Source organism: Centroberyx gerrardi, chromosome 9 (assembly GCF_048128805.1).
Source record: "Centroberyx gerrardi isolate f3 chromosome 9, fCenGer3.hap1.cur.20231027, whole genome shotgun sequence".
Taxonomy (NCBI): Eukaryota; Metazoa; Chordata; class Actinopteri; order Beryciformes; family Berycidae; genus Centroberyx; species Centroberyx gerrardi.
Window position 1 is genome coordinate 14671425 of NC_136005.1, and position 16496 is coordinate 14687920.

Sequence of the window (16496 nt, forward strand, 5' to 3'; positions counted from 1 at the left end):
GTTCAGATGTGTCATAGGTGGTGTGATGTCTGATGTGGGTTGTACTCACAGTGATGCGGCTGCCTGCGAAGCTGACTGGACACTTCTCCTTCAGCGGATGACTTAATCCCTCTCTCGCTCTCTGTAGCTATTTATCTCCCCTCTCATCGGGGCGAAGGGAGAGAGATGTTGTGGGAATTACAAAGAGAGCGCTTCAGCCTAGAAAGACAGCCGGCCAGTCAGCCAGTCAGACAGTCAGTCAGTGATTGAGTGAGTGAGTGCTTCTCTGTCTGTGTTTGTGTGTGTGTGTGTGTGTGTCTGCATTGCTTAATCTCGCAACCACTCACTCCCCTTTCTCCTTGTGTCTCTCTCTTTTTTTATTATTTCCACAGAGTCTGCGTTTTGTTGCTATGGCGACCGTGGCCCCTCCCTCCTTCTTCCTGCTGTGTTGGCTGCTTCGAACGGCCAGCTCGGCGTTCCCAGAGGAACCAGGGCCTCTCAACTTTATCCCCACTGAAGGTACTGGCTTTCTCCCCTCCTACGCACCTCTGTCCCAGGATGTGATGTGTGAGGTGTGGGGTGTGGGGTCAGGCCCTGACACTGAGGGTGTTGAATTGGGGGAGCGGGGGGGGGGGGGGGGGGGGGGGGGGGGTTAGGGTCACAGTGTGGCCTGTGGGGTCAGACAGGCTCTCACACGAAGGGTGTTGACTGGTGTCCAGGTCAGGAGGTGTGGGGTCACAGTCAGGAATGAAGCCTGGGTGTAGGTCAGGACTCTCACACTCACTATTTTCCCACACACAGACACACACACACACACACACGGACACACACACACCCTCAAGAGACACAGCCCTTTACACACTCAGACTTTGAGTCTCCACATCGGCTTGGCAGTCTCCACCGTAGACCAGACCTTGATTGATTACAGCTCAATAATATTGATTGATGGTTTCCCAGCCGAGTCCAGACCCTTCTCGGCGTATCAATACCAAACAGTAGAGTGTAGCGGATGACAGGCTACTGAGAACAGCAGAGTAAAGGCTGCATTAGACTCCGCAGGGCTGCATGGGGTTTACGGCAGGTATAGGTTGCCATACGACGCGCAGGCTCATCTGGACGGACAGATAGGAGGAAGAGAAGAAGCAGGTGGGCAGAGAGGATGAGAGAAGGATGGAAGATAAGGATGGAGGGCAAGAAGAGGGAGGAGAAGGAATCACAGGGGGAGCGCTGGGTCCCAGGACGCAGGGTAGGAAGGGGACCAGAAATAGACAAAATGTAGAAATGAATGAGATGAGAAAAGCAGAGATGAATAGAGTGGAGGGAGGCGCTTTATATAGAGAAGTAGTGATGACAGAGCAGAGAGGGGATGACAGGATATAAGATGAAAATAGTTCTCTCTATCATTTACCTCAGTCAAGGTCAAAGACAGATAGCCATCCTGGTATCCCATAGTAACCCAGCTGAAATATACAATGTGTACCTTTTCTCTCTGCAGCCCTCTTTTCTCTGTCTCTCTCTCCCTCTCTCTCTCTCTCTCTCCCTCTCGCTGTGTGTCTGTCCCTCTGGATGACTGCTGGGCTGCATGACAAAAACTTGATGAAACTGCCTCTCCCCCTTTTTCTTTTTGATTTCTCTCCATTTGCCTTCCTCACTGTACAAAATTCCTTGTTCTCTTGAACATTTTGTTTTCCTCTTTAGAGGCTTTTCATATTTCACCTGACAAAATCTCTGTCTGTCTGTCTCTCAAATTCAAATTAGCGTTATTGGCATGAAAGACTTTAGTATCAGTTGCCAAAGCAAGTATTGCCAACAGAAAGTACCATATAAAAGAACAACTGTCAATCAGTCAACAAACATCAATTGAGAAACAACAACATCATGTAGGATAGTTCAGGCATATTTTATTTTCAGAAGCTCATTTGTTCGTGTATGCTACATAGTAGCAGCTAGTGTTGCACGCTCACTTTTTTCCAGGTATGTTTTTTTGTATTTACACGGACTGTAGTTTAAAATTAGGTAGCAGGTTTCAAACTTACACATAGGAATTTGGGGGAACAACTTCCTCTGTTATTGTTGTTATTTGTGCATTTTGGAAAGAAGTGTAACTGTCTCCATTTCTCCTTGGGAGCAGAGTGAGCATGGCCGGTCCTCCATGGCAGACAGGTCGACCCGTGATTGCCTGTTTCTACTGCCAAGCTGTGTTCACCAAATCAATATTTTGTCAAGGATCTCCTCAGTTTTGGACCAGCCACTGTGTATGTCTGTCTCTCTCTCACTCTCACTCTCTCTCTCTCTCTCTCTCTCTCTCTCACTGACAGTGGTGAGACGGTACCCGGTGTTTCTGGGCCGACCCCATCGAACATGGCTGAGACAAGAGCCTCTACACATCCAGAGGATCCTCCAAGTCAATCGGACACTCTACATTGGAGCCAGGTACAACACACACAGACACACACACACATACACACATTGCCCATTTACCCAGGTGCAAGCTCTTGAACGCACATCCAGCAAGATAAAAGATGTTGACATCTCTCTATGGTAAAACTCACACATGTACACACACACACGCACAGTGACACACACATAACCACACACCTGAACCATTTCCGGCCTCAATATCTGTTTGGATTTGTCTGTTATCTATTTTCGGTTTTGTCTGCTATCACTATATTTGTTGCCAGGCAACATTAGCCACCTGCCTCGGACATTATTTTAGGAGGCAGAGTGTCTGAGCCTCCAGTGAATTCATTGATGCAACATATTCATCACACAGTATGGCTGCAGGTAGAGATATTCGGCTATGCAAGAGTTCAGCAAACATTATTGTGCAAAATGGTTGTGAAACAGAGACCCCAGTTCCATTTATAATTCCTGGCATCACAAAATGAATTTGACTTAGGTATTTTTCAAAACAAAATGTGAGGTTTCTTTTCATTCTGTATCTGTAACTGAGGCTGTGTAGAGCATACCGGACCCACACAGGCATGGCCTAGTGCTCGTCTGTCTGCTGGTGAATGTGCTGATGCTAGACAGACAGTAGTGGGGTGGTCAGCAGGGCCAGACGAGCAGGGCTTGCTCAGCTTCACCAGGTTTATGCTGTTAAGCTCCATTTGTCGTCCCCAGGAGCCATTCGGGAGCCAACCTCAAACACACAGAGCTAACACGAAACATTCATCTCAAGATTTACTGTCCGTGCTGTCCAGAAATCAACTTAGCATGAAACATGCTAAAAAAGAGACACAGCCAGACTCCACATATGGCGCTGGTTATTTGCCGCAGTGGCAGTCTCATTGATGATTGAAGTGGTTTTCCAATAAGAGGAAATAGTGCTCCAGGAAATGACCCGGTCCCTGGCCCCTGGCTGGTCTAACCTCACCACTGAGACCTGGTAGTAAATATATCAAACCATGTTGCATGGTTCCAGCCATTCTGTCTGCACTGAGTGGGTCTAAACACACACGCAAGCACACACACACACACACACACACACAAAAGCCTGATAATAAAACTGCCCATAGACGACTACAGCTACTGCAGTCTGTAGGTCTGTGGTAAAATATAACCAGAACCATGAAACAGTTTGACAGAGGTGCATTTCAATTTACAGCCACACAGAGTTTTACTGAATAGGAAAGGTAAACTGATAGGAATGTCTCAGCCAACCGGACAATAATGAAAAGCTAAACTGACAGCCAGAGTGGCAAGAGAGGAGGAGGGGGGGGTGATGGTAGTATGAGTGAGTGAGTGAGAGAGAGAGAGAGAGAGAGAGAGAGAGAGAGACGGGGGAGAGACAGCTCCCAGAGTGTATTTATATATTCGTATGTAAGTGGCTAATAGTGGTGTTTGTGGCTTCCTGACAGAAAATGATCTGAGTGGAGGGAAACAGATCCACCTGCACATGCATATGAGAGTGAGAGAGAGACAGACAGGCAGAAAGACAGTGTCACAAAAATGTATAAAGTCTGTAAGAACCTGTGTGGCGGCAGGTAAGACTGCCAAAAGCTCCTACAGAGTGCCTGGCCTGATAAGACACCTCACTCATCCCCAAATCCTGTCACCATTAGCATAGCTGCTCCTCAGACTGCAAGCGCTGCTAAATCCCCGCCCCGAGCACCTGCTGAGAACAGCTCCCTCTCTCTGTCCTCTTTCCGTCCTCGCTAAAGGAAAGTAAACTATGTATTTGGCTGGCGGCAGGTGGAGTAAGCGCCTTGCTGCGTTAAGCCCCGTTCCAGCGCTGTCAAGATGAGCAGCTGTGGATATGGTGGTCTTCGTCCCTCAGTCAGATCCAAAGGGCTAATCCACGCAAATATAAACCAATTGGAGAGTGTTTACCTATAGACGAGACGGCCCAAGGAACGCGGCCAGCTCTTGATTAATTGTTCCAATTGTGATAAAGCATAAGAGGATTTTGCCATCTGTGTGTGTGTGCGCGTTTGTGTGTGTTGGTGTTGATGTGTTCCATTAGCTGGAAAGGGAAAGTGCGCTGACTAGCTGCCAGGTTGGCTGTTGCTCGGCTCATCCAGCCACAGACGCCGACCTCAGAGGCCACCGGGGGTCATGCAGGGGTCACAGCGGGGTCAAATGCCTCATGGCAGACGGACAGACAGACGCTCAGTCGTGGCAAACAATTACAGGGAGGTCTGGGGACATTACAGCTGCCTGGCTGTTCAGCTGCAGAGGGGCTGGGAGCGAGAGTTTAGCATGCAGACAGTAGATATAAGTGGATAGGGAGACGCACGGACACACACATAGAGGAATACACTCAAACTCGTGCACAAACTTAGAGACACCCTAACGTGACCTCATAAAATTTTGCGAAATGAGCGCAAAGTCTGAAACGCAGATTACGTGATGTGGACACAGATTATGTGAAGATTACGTTCCTCCGCCACAAATTGGATTCTGTGACAACAAAATGAATTGGACTGTATTTTCACCTAAATGTTGGCTAACAGTTAAGTTTAGGCAACTAAAACAACTTGGTTAAGGTTAGGGAATGGCTTTGGTCATGGTTAAATAAGAAAAACTTTTGCTTGACTCATTATAGAAATCGTCTTTGTACAAGCTGGGGATTGAACCCCGGTCGCTGACATTGAAGGCAAATGCCACCCATCCACCACCCTTACTTTCCACCGCACTACTTCAATGTGTTTCAATGTGTACTTCAATGTGAGACTACTTCCATTTTCACACTTCGTGCTTATTTCGCGAAATGCCAGGAGATCAGGATGGACACACACACAGTCACACATGCTCCCCCTCAGTCAGCAGAAGTGTCAGGGTCACTATAGGTGGTCAGCTCAAATCTTTCCATTTCAGTTTCATCCATTGGAGCAGCCTCCCCTGCGCAGTCTGCAGGCTCAGAGAGGCTCAGCGTCGCTCAGTAGCCACAATGAGGCGGCTCCCAAGAAGAGTAGGAAAACTCAACAGCTAACTGAAGAGAAATATAGTAAAACTCGGAGGCTTTAGAGGTCTTGACCTTGAGTTTGCTGTTGTTTGGGAGGCCAAAAGGAGAAAGTTCATGAGCTGGTCAAGTGAGAAGTGTAGGAAATGTTTCTCTTGAGTCTGTGTTGGGTTTGTGTTAGCCAGGTCAAAGGGGTCTTAGGTGTTTACGAAATAACAGTTTCAAAACACACACACACACACGCAGAGAGACAGAGAGAGAGAGAGAGCGGGAGAGGGGAGGACTCATGTTAGCTGAATTTGTTTGCTCTTTGCTCGGACAGGGCTTTGTAAGTTCAGACGGGAGTTATGAGCCAGTGAGTCAGGGCGATTCATGGTGCAGCATGCTGTGTGCACATCCTGCAACATAAACAATAATAAAATCTTTATAGCAGAGCACACTCAGTTCATATGTCAGTCCTCACTCTGTTTCCTACTGCCACAATGTGAGGAAATCTCACCTTACACTCGACACACACCCTGAATCCTATCCCATCTACCACATTCAGTACACATACACACACAATCCATAAACGCACACACTCACACACATATATTAACACACAGGCCACAGGCTTTGCATCATTCAAACAACCTGGAGCAGGCAAGAGAATAGATAGAGAGAGGAAGAGAGGCAGCAGTGTAAATAATTCCCCCTCCTCAGCAGCAGCAGAGGCAATAGCGCTGGCTGCCAGCCACTCTGACTAGGAGGCCTGTTGCTATATTCATTCTGTTAATGCTGAGACAAGGCTGAAGCCTGGATGAGATTACACCTCAATCTCTGGCCCACTCCACTGTTTGGAGAATGCTTGAACTCTGACCTGTTAAGTAGAGACACAGTGAGCAAGTGTATGGTGATTTCACACTTCTTTGCCACTTAGCCACTGTCCTGTTTTGTGAGGTTAACTAAGAGGGGGAATCTTTTAACACAGCGAAGGGAAGTGGGAGTGAATTTTTCATGATAGGAGTGAGCTAGTAATCTGCTGGTGTTTGGCCTACGTGTGCTCTCATCAAACGCACACACACACACACTCTCACACACCCACACACACGTTCAAGTGCATGGATGCACGCATGTGAGCAAGCACATGCACATGCATGCGTACACAGAATAATCCTTCCGTCTGTGAGCGAAAGAGGCAAAGGCAAAATGTGAGAGAGAACATGCAGCGCAGATGGGAAGCAAAGCTGGATCTGGGAGATGGGATCGATAGTGCTGCAATAACACAGCTATGGCAGATTTACAGATTAGACCATTCAGAGCCTGCCGTGTGAATAGCGTCCTTTGCTTAGCTGGAGCCCATGCTGCAGATCCACCCTAGCAGATACCAAGGCCTTGATCAATATGCGAACGTCAGCTGTTAGCTGCCTCCTTAAGGCTGCCTAGCCCAACTCTCATTTAGTAGGCAGTTTCACAGCCACTCCAAGGTTACAGCAGAATTACTAACAGATTAACAGTGGGAGAGAGTAGCAGTGTATGCTGTTTGGAATATCATGAATACATGCATGGTGTTACTGCCATGTGTAGGCAGTATGTGGGGGATTGCAAACGCCAGTGTAACAACTTGATTAAATCAGCCATTAATTCAATTTCAGCCTTTTAAATAAGACTGATAAGAGGAATTCAGGCCTTGCAGCAAATTCAATGCAGCAAGTCAAGTCTAATGAGAGGAGGCAAAAGGCAAGGGGAAATATGAGACATCATTATGCAGTCCGCTTCTATTTCTCATCCACATTGGGAGGAATGCAAGACATTATAGAGCTGCTCCCTAATCTCTTTGGCTCTGATCAACTCAAAGGAACAAATAGCTATACATTACATAGCCGGGTGTAGCAAGATTATGCACAAGGGTACAGAATTATTTAGCAGTAAAACCACACAGATTCAATATATAGTGGAAATATTCATACTCAGGGATTGTATTAAGTGTGTGGCCAGGGATTCATCCAAAGGAAATCTGCATTGACTCATATAGTCCTGAACTAGCAGTAATATGTATGCTGTACTTTTTGCTATAGAAGAGTGCAGAGTCTTGCCTTACCTTTTGCCTTAGATAGTGCTGTGTTGGCTGACTGCCACTGTCTCTCTCTCTCTCTCTCTCTCTCTCTCTCTCTGCCTCTCTCTCTCTCTCTCTCTGCCTCTCTCTCTCTCTCTCTCTCTCTCTGTGCCAGGGATGACCTGTTCCGTGTGGAGTTGGACAACGTGGCAGGAGACGAGATGTTCTACAGTAAGGTGAGGACCTTCTGGACAGACAGGCATACTGTTTACACCTTCTGGGTGAACATACTTGCCATTAGACAATGGAAAATGCCATTCCCTACCAGAGTACAATGAACTATCTAGCTAACCAGCTGTTCCTGTGTGTGTGTGTGTGTGTGTGTGTGTGTGTCTTTGATGTATAGAAAAGAACATGGGAGTCTAACAAGAACGACATAAGGATCTGCAGGATGAAGGGCAAGCATGAGGTGAGACAACACTGTCTGTCTGCCTGTCTGTCTGTTTCTCCCTCTTTTTGTCCCCCATGATGAAATCACGGGAGGGACTATGGATCGCCTCCAGTCCATCTGTCCATCATGTATAGATTGGATGCATACTGATACGATTTTGACAAAACTTTGGGGAATGATGTGTGTCATTTCCCTGTTCCAACATTGTCAAAATGACAGTGATTGGCCCAAGGGAGGGCGCTACAACACTTGTTTACTTGTTGGATTTTGCCGAAACATGAGGGAATGATGCATCTCGCCACTGTGTTCTGACATTTTCCAAATTACACGGATCAGCCCAAAGTGTGGAGGGGCTGGGGGGTGGGGGTGGGGGTGGAGGGGCTGGGGGGGTGGGGGGTGGGGGGGTCATTACGTCACTTGTTGGCTCATCCATGTGTCATACTCAAAATCATGCACCACTGATCCGTTTTTTAGCAAAATTTGGGGAGATGATGCATCTTACGGCTGCATTCCAGCATGCAAAATTGCACTGATTGGCCCAAGGCAGAACGACAATTACAGCTCAAAACAAGGTGACACATTTGTTACTGATTGGCCCAGGCGGGGACTTCATTCGCATGGGGCAACATGTTTACTGTTGCCTTGTTTTCTCTTTCTTTTTTCACACATAGTAAAATTCTCTTTCTGTGTGTCTCACTCTCTCTCTCTCTCTCACACACACACACACACACACACACAAACAAACACACTCACATACATACACACACACACACACACACACACACACACACACACACACCGTGTTTCTCTAAATCATGGCACATGCTCCACCTTGCTACCTGGAGCATTGTGCCAGCTGTTTGACTGGCATGCCCAGTGGCACAGCCTTAAGGAGGGGGCTACGACTGGGTATCATCTCACTATTCCTGCTCATTCAACCCATCACACACACACACAAACACACCAAAACACACAAACACACACGCATTGATCAGAAGAATAGAGCAGTCCCTCCCACCTGTACACAACATGCTCCACTATCAGGGCTTTATGATGCAGTGTGTGCCCTCACAAAATGGAGGTGGGCATTGGGAAACCAAGGTGAACCAAAGTGAGGCTGAGATGGGGTGAAACGTCCCTGTGGCCACCGGCCCACGCCTGAATACCTCTTATATCTCCCACACACACACCACACACACACACACACACACACACACATTCCTAGCTCCTTTTTGCCACACATAAACAGCCTGTATTTGGTGTCTGTGTGCCCGTCTGTCTGTGTGTGTGTGTGTGTGTGTGTGTGTGTGGCGGTGGTGGTTGGGGGGTGGGGGTGTTGGAGAGTGGGGGGGTGTGGTGGGGGATAGGTGGGGGGTGTAACATGAGCTGTGTCCCCTCCAGGCAGAGAAAAAAAATGACTTATTTAACACACTGAGAGAACACCTGACATTAAATCTGTGTGAGACGCTGCCAGACAAAAACACAATGGAGAATAGAGAGGGACAGAGACAACGAGCCTGGCTGAGAGAGGGGGAGGAGAGAGAGAGAGAAGGAGAGATGAGAGGAGGGGGGAGAGAAAGAGAGTAGGAACGGAGAGCTGGAGTTGCAAGAGATAGACGAGAAATGGAAAGGGAAGAGCAAGAGAGAGAGAGAGATAGGAGAATGAGGGTGAGAGGAAGTAAATGCAAAGGAGAGTAGGAGAGGAGGAGAGGAGGAGAGGAGGAGAGGAGAGGAGAAGGGGTGTGTGTGGGTCCCACTTGGCTGGCCCTGAGGAGAGCTGTGGGGCTGACTGAGATATGAAAGGTCTTCCTGCCCCTAATGACTGTGCTGCCTGGTAATGCTGTGAGTCACACGGCAATGTGAGGGAGATAAGAGCGCTGCCAGGTCCTCTCAGTCAGCTCTCCGGGCTCAGACGCATGTGAATGGATGTGTTCGTGTGCACACGCATGTGCACGCACACACACACACACACATACACACATGCTAGGGTTCGACCGATATGGGTTTTTGAAAGCCAATACGTATATTTTCAAGTCGCAGATAGATGACATTTTGTGCTGATATACAATATCTTTAAATGTGACTATTTTCATCCCGAGGTGGAAAAGCCTCTGAAACAGCATTTAGACCACCATGTGCCACTAAAACCCATAAAAATTTAGATTCTTTTAGTTGGGTTAGCAGTCCAACCCCACCTATTCAATAGCAGGGGAAACTCTGGGATACATTACTGATTTTAAATGAAGAATTATAATGATATTAGAATTGAACTATTAAATGGATGAATAAAATAAAATGTCATTTCAGGTTTGGACTGTTTTTTCATGTAGCTTTGACATCATTATATTGGAGGTAGGCAACACTGGCTGGACGATATCCGATATTTAACGAAAGGCAAACAGATATAGCATTCTAACACTAACACACACACACACACACACACACACACACACACACATACACATACAACATGAGCGGGTTCTTTAATTGCAGTACATGTAGGCGGGATCACAGACCCTCATGTACATACATACACATGCATATTACTCTCTCTCTCCCCTCTCTATGTCGCTCTCTCTCTCTCTCTCTCTCTCTCTCTCTCTCACACATACATGCACGCAATTGAAACGTCTCTCCTTTATGCATCTGCCAGGCATGCTGTCATTTTCTGCGTCCCTCTCTCACCCACGCTCCCTCCCCCAGTGACGACCTCTCCTCCTCTCCTCCACTTCACCTCCTGAAAATGTCCTGTTCTGCTTGGGGGATGGTTGTGTCAGATGTGATACATTCGCCACCTAGTAATTGGTTTTGTAATTAAATGTTTCTGCTCGGTTGATCAGAAAGGGCATAGTATTCTCCCTAATTAGGCTAGAAATTCAATATCCTAATTCTTTAGCCTTTTTTCCCCCCCTCCTCCTGTGTTGACCAAACGAATGCTGATGAATGCGCGGCACCCTCGGCCTCGCCGTCACGCATGCTGCATATACTTGCCATCTCCTGTCTCTTTCTCTCTCTCCCCCCTCTTTGTTTGTCATCTTTGTCCTTCGCTTTTCCCTTCTCTTTATTTCGCCTGTATCCCCCCTTTTCATCCCCCCCCCACCCCCCCTCTTTCTCTCTCTCCTCCCAATGAGAGAGAGAGAGCTCAGGCTGATGCGTCGGCTCGGTGCCAACACATCAGGGCGTGTATATATGCAAAACAGAGGAAATTCCATATAGAGTGTTTTTAAAGAGCAGTAGTGCATCGTTGTAAGCAGCACTTAGCCAGATTGTTTGATCAATATTGTGTTGATCCCGCTCTCGGAGGACGTCTGGGTTTTCGGCCGTCCAGCCCAGATAAGGCCAGACCCGTCAACAGATTTGGTTTCACAGCCTTTTGACTCCTGAATGTTAATCAATCTGCAAATACCACACTTGGAGTCGCTCTCATTCCCTACAGCGGTGGCCCCTTTTTTATCTTAGTCTGGCTATTGTGCTTAACTGTATTTAGTTTCACTGCCCTTTGATGGTAGACATTGTGTGTAATGTTTATCTATAAATCTGTACTATTTTCACATGGTGCTGCACCTTGTGGTCTTGCTGGGTGTTTTTCTCAGTTTCTCACCAGGGTGTCCAAACCTGGCAGAAGGTTCATTCACGCCGCCTCTGTTGTATTTTTACCTTTTACGGCCGCCCATTGCTATTCCCAAAAGGCAAATGTACTTACAGGCCGGCATATCACATATCCTCATTCATTTGTGTAGTACAGTTTTATCGATTGATTCCAGAAAGAGATTTTAGTTTGTCAATATCAGAATTTCCCACTGTTTTCTGGGCAGGTTGGCCAGATGGAGCTCTTCCTGGGGTAACTCAGGTTAAGTGTTGTGGTCAAGGACAGAGCGGTTTGTGTGTGTGTGTGTGTGTGTGTGTGTGTGTATGCGTGTGTGTGTGTGTGTGTGTGTGTGTGTGTGTGTGTGTGTGTGTGTGTTCCACCAGGGAGCAGAGCTTAACTGACCCCACGATCTGTAGGTCATCCTGCAGGTTGGCTCTGCTACTGAGGCTGCCACATGGTTGACTGGCCTGGATCAACCCTCCCTCTCTCTCTCTCTCTCTCTCTCTATCTCTCTCTCTCCCTCTCTCTCTCTCTCTCTCTCTCTCTACCTCTCTCTCTCTCTCTCTCTCTCCCTCTGGTCTCTGATGTTTGTTGTGGCCTGTGGTGTGTTCAGTCAGAATTACCATCAAACAGAGGAGAAGGGTTGCAGAGGGACGTGGATTAGTTTTAACATGCTGAGTAAGACCGCAGCACTCAGAACGGCACATTGCTGCTAATTTTGCACCGCTGTTAATTCATCCTCCGCCTACATACACACATGCACACGCACAATCAAACACACACACACACACACACACACACACACACACACTTCCCTCCTGTCCTAGAGAGTCACTCTGTTTAAAGTCAAATTGTGTGTCAGGGATTTGTGTGGAAATGACAGGCCTGCTGTTAATGGTGAGAGTCAAATCAAGATCACCCAAAGAGAAGGCCCGCCAACCTTTTTGTGTGTGTGTGTGTATGTGGTGTGGGTGTACATGTGTTACAGTGTGTGCATGTATGTTCATGTGTGTATTGTGTGTGTGTGTGTGTGTGTGTGTGTGTGTGTGTCAGTGTGTGGGAGAGTCCTGGCTCCGTGGCGGCTCTTGGCAGAGTTACGCTCTCTTCTCCCTGGTCGCTAACATCATGGGACCAGCCAGGCATGTAATGGAAACTTTGGAGATTTAGAGGAGCAGCTTGCTAAATATGACCCCCCTGATGTACTGCCTTAGATGGCTCCCAGTGTACGAACATAACTAAAGCAGGTCAAGATGATAATTTACGATATTTTATGGGACCATCAAGAATCCTGTGGTTGTTCCAAAAGCAAGGAAAATGAGCAGAAGATTTTATAGCGCCCAAACCTGTTTTGTTTTGTGGTCAGACAAAAGAATGGAATGCGGACTGATTCGTGGGTAGAGGTAAAACCACATTAGTCAGGTTTTGGGATGAAGCCTCATCATTAAAACAAACACTGAGTCAGTCCAAACTAAATGGTTGTTTATCTTCTTAGACTAAAGGTTGAGTTCCGGGGGAATAGATGGAAAGCAGATGCAAAAGGTGGAGTCTCCTCAGACCTAATGGTGTCTGACTGCTACGGGTTGTTGTGAGCAGATGTGTTGTAGCAACAGAGAGCTCGTTGTTGAGCCTCTCACCATGTGTGTGTGTGTGTGTGTGCGTGTGCACTCGCTCGCATCTACCAGTGTATGAGTGCGTTTGTGCATTTGTGTGCGCATGAATGTATGCATGTGTGTGTTTGAGTGCGTAAGGAAATGTTTGTGTTCATGCTGGGAATCAGCGAAGGAAGGAATGCACTTGCTCAGGTCAACATCTGCAGAGTGCAGGGAGGCCGGCAGACATCTGCCTCAGAGCAAGAGGCTGATGGAGGACCTGCTGTCTGCCTGCTCTGCACCACATATAAGTGCAGATTCACATATGCACACATGCCTACACACACACACACACACACACACCTGCCTGCACGCTATCTCTCCCTATCTTTCTCTTTCAGCTACACTCCCTTTTCTCTCTCTATCTCTCTGTTCTTCTTCATGTCTCTCACCCTCCATTCACAAATACAAACATATTTGCATTGGGACGGGTGGGACTGTGTAATTCATCTGTGCTGCAGATTAATTATTTAGAATCCAGGCTGCACTGCCACTGTCAGTAAGAGGAGCAGGACGAGGAAGAGAAGGAGGAGGAGGAGGAGGAGGAGGGGCGGGGGGGGGGGGGGGGGGGGCTGCAGTCGTCTGGGTCTTGGGGAAGGCTTGCCAGCCAGCACAGGTGGCGTTTTGTCTGGAGTATGCCCAGGGAGCGAGGGAGCAGAGAGAAGGGAGGAGGAGAGGATGGTGGGAGGAGGGAGAGGGGAGAAGAAGGAGGCATCAGGAACATACAGCATTTGGATTTATATATATAATTGTATAATTCAACGATTCGCTGCTTGATCCTTTTTAATTGGTTTGTGGTTTTTATGTGGAAACCGCAGCAAAACGTAATCCAACTGACTGAATACAGACAGACCCATACCTGGAGGTGCCAAATTGCTTCCTGGAAGAGTTGAATATGGGTTAAATAAATACATGTATGCAGCAGGGGGTGGATTACGACAATGTCTGTAATCTGGAAAGACATCAAAACTCAATTGTGGATTTATTATGGAACAGCGTGCGGGCCCAGAAATTGCACCAACCACTGTTTTTTTTATCCTGTAGTCATGCAATGTTTCATTTTATGCATAAGAGCACTGCCGAATGCCCACATTTGTGCAACGGTTTGGCTCTTCTAAGTATTTACTACCCTCTCGGAGATGCTGGCAGTGGGGCTGGGCTGTTATTAAGAGTGCTTCATCTGGTTTTGTGCTTGCAGCGCTGACCGAGCGAGCGAGCGGCCGACAGACTGCATTCCCACTGACAAACAGCATGCAAATGATTCTCACACATGAACATGCATCTGTGCTGTGATACCCAACGATGCACAGTGCACACACACACACACACACACACACACACGTATATACACAAATATGCACGCACACAGATAAATGCTCACATGCTGTATATAGGGTGACTGACACACACACGGGGCACACAGCGAGCGCTGCGTAGCGACTGTTCATATGTCACTCCTCGCTCTGTCACATACTGCTGCGGTGTTTGGAATTCTCACCTCACGCTTTACACACTCCCTGCACTCAATACACACATACTGTATACTGTACACACACACACACACACAAAACCCCTTTCCTTTTTTTTGCTGGTGAAAACTGAGAAGCCTGTAGGGAGCGGAGTTGGAAGGTGGAGGGGTGCAGGGGTGATAGGGTGGAGCATCTGGTATAACACTCACCCCTCTCTCATATCCCCCTATTCCCTCTGATCTCCTACACACACACACACACACACACACTCATTCCACATCCCCACCATCACCACCACCACCACTCGCACCCTCCTTCTCTTTCCGATGACATCAGTGCAGGCAGTGGTCTTGAAGTGGACCCCCTCTGGTGTGTGTGTGTGTGTGTGTGTGTGTGTGTCTGAGCTGGTGCCATCCTGGCTGGGACACTAGTGGTCTGGGGAGGGGGCCTTTGGCTACGTTCCATCAGGGATCTACTGTACACGACCGCTCACTCCACACACACACACAGGTGGCTTTTAGTGAGACGACCACTTGCCATACAAAGGCAAACAGCAGCTACTTTTTGTCTTTTAAAGTCAAAGGTCATGACTAGAGCTTAGAGTTAATATCCATGGAAAAAAGTCAATTTCACAGGATCGCTCACACAGGATTGCATGCTATTTTTGTTGATGTTTTGGTCATAAGACCTTTCTTAAAGCGTATCATTATATATACAAATATACTTACGAATTGCCCATAGGTGCAAAATTGTGTGATCATTCACAGCAGTGCATGTGTCAGTGGTTACATGTAATTATTAATAATTACATTCCACTTCCGTAGCAACAACCCTTTTGCCGTGGCAGGAGTTAAACTTTAAAGTCATTTCTCTCAGTTTCTCTACACATTCACTGCTGTTTGGGTGGTAGTAGCTATCAAGTTGTGTTTTTTGCGTGACTTCTCATTGGAGTGTGTGCAGGAAAGAATGAAATGGTGACTTGGGTTTATTTTGTCATTAAGCAGGCTTGATCTAGTCTGACGGCTCAATGTGGAGAAATTAGCCCTTTAATCTGCTGTTTGTTTTAAAATCCCGAGGCTGGTTTGGATTACCATCTGTCAATCAATACTAGCTCCACACAGCCATGGAAAGAGTTTGAGGGTGAAGGCTTAGTGCGGGTGTGTGCATGCGTGTGTTTATGTGTGTGTGTGTGTGCGTGTGTGGGTAAAGGGTAGGCACTTAAAGTTGGCTATGTTCAGTGACTCAGTATCAATATGATTGACAGCGTTAATGGTATGATAATTCTACACATCAGGCGACTGAAAAGCTTCGTTTCACCTAGCAGTTTGGATAATCGGTCTCCGAAAAGTAAATCCATATTTTTTTTTGCTTTCACTGGATCATTTTGCCTTCCTTCTGTTCAGCGTTATCCCTCCTGTCTGATTAAGGTCTCTCTCTCTCTCTCTCTCTCTCTCTCTCTCTCTCCCACTCTCTCTCTCTCCTACTAGGATGAGTGCCGTAACTTCATGAAGGTGCTGCTCAGCAGACAAGGAGGCCTATTCGTCTGTGGGACGAATGCCTTCAATCCACTATGTGCCAACTATACTGTGAGTGGAGACCAAACACACACACACACACACACACTACACATACACATTACGACTGTACCTCTGCCAAACCTGTCAGTGGTCCAGCCATGCATTAAGACTAATGATTAGTTTGACGTCATTGATAAATGGAGTATCTCTTTTCCCGGAACGGAGGCCTCACTCTCACAACACAATTAGGAAGCTTGATCATGCCAAAATTTACAACTTGATTGGAATTGTTTGTGCAGCACCCGAGGCAGTGAATTTCCTCCCAGAAGTTATTTAACCTTGTTGTCTTGCAGTTCCAGAGCGTTGTTTTCCTCAGATACACCAGTTGTTATTGCTCGGT

General features: G+C 47.2%; 1 protein-coding gene across 1 annotated transcript in view; it reads left to right on the plus strand.

Moving 5' to 3' along the window:
* Positions 1–380: 380 nt before the first annotated feature.
* The window catches only part of sema6bb (sema domain, transmembrane domain (TM), and cytoplasmic domain, (semaphorin) 6Bb), a 55705-nt gene continuing 39589 nt past the window's right edge, over positions 381–16496 (plus strand). The window contains exons 1-5 of the mRNA XM_071921947.2: positions 381–498; positions 2298–2412; positions 7597–7657; positions 7828–7890; positions 16067–16165. Of these exons, the coding sequence (XP_071778048.1) occupies positions 390–498; positions 2298–2412; positions 7597–7657; positions 7828–7890; positions 16067–16165 (447 nt within the window). The 5' untranslated portion in view covers positions 381–389. The remainder of the gene's footprint in view (positions 499–2297; positions 2413–7596; positions 7658–7827; positions 7891–16066; positions 16166–16496) is intronic.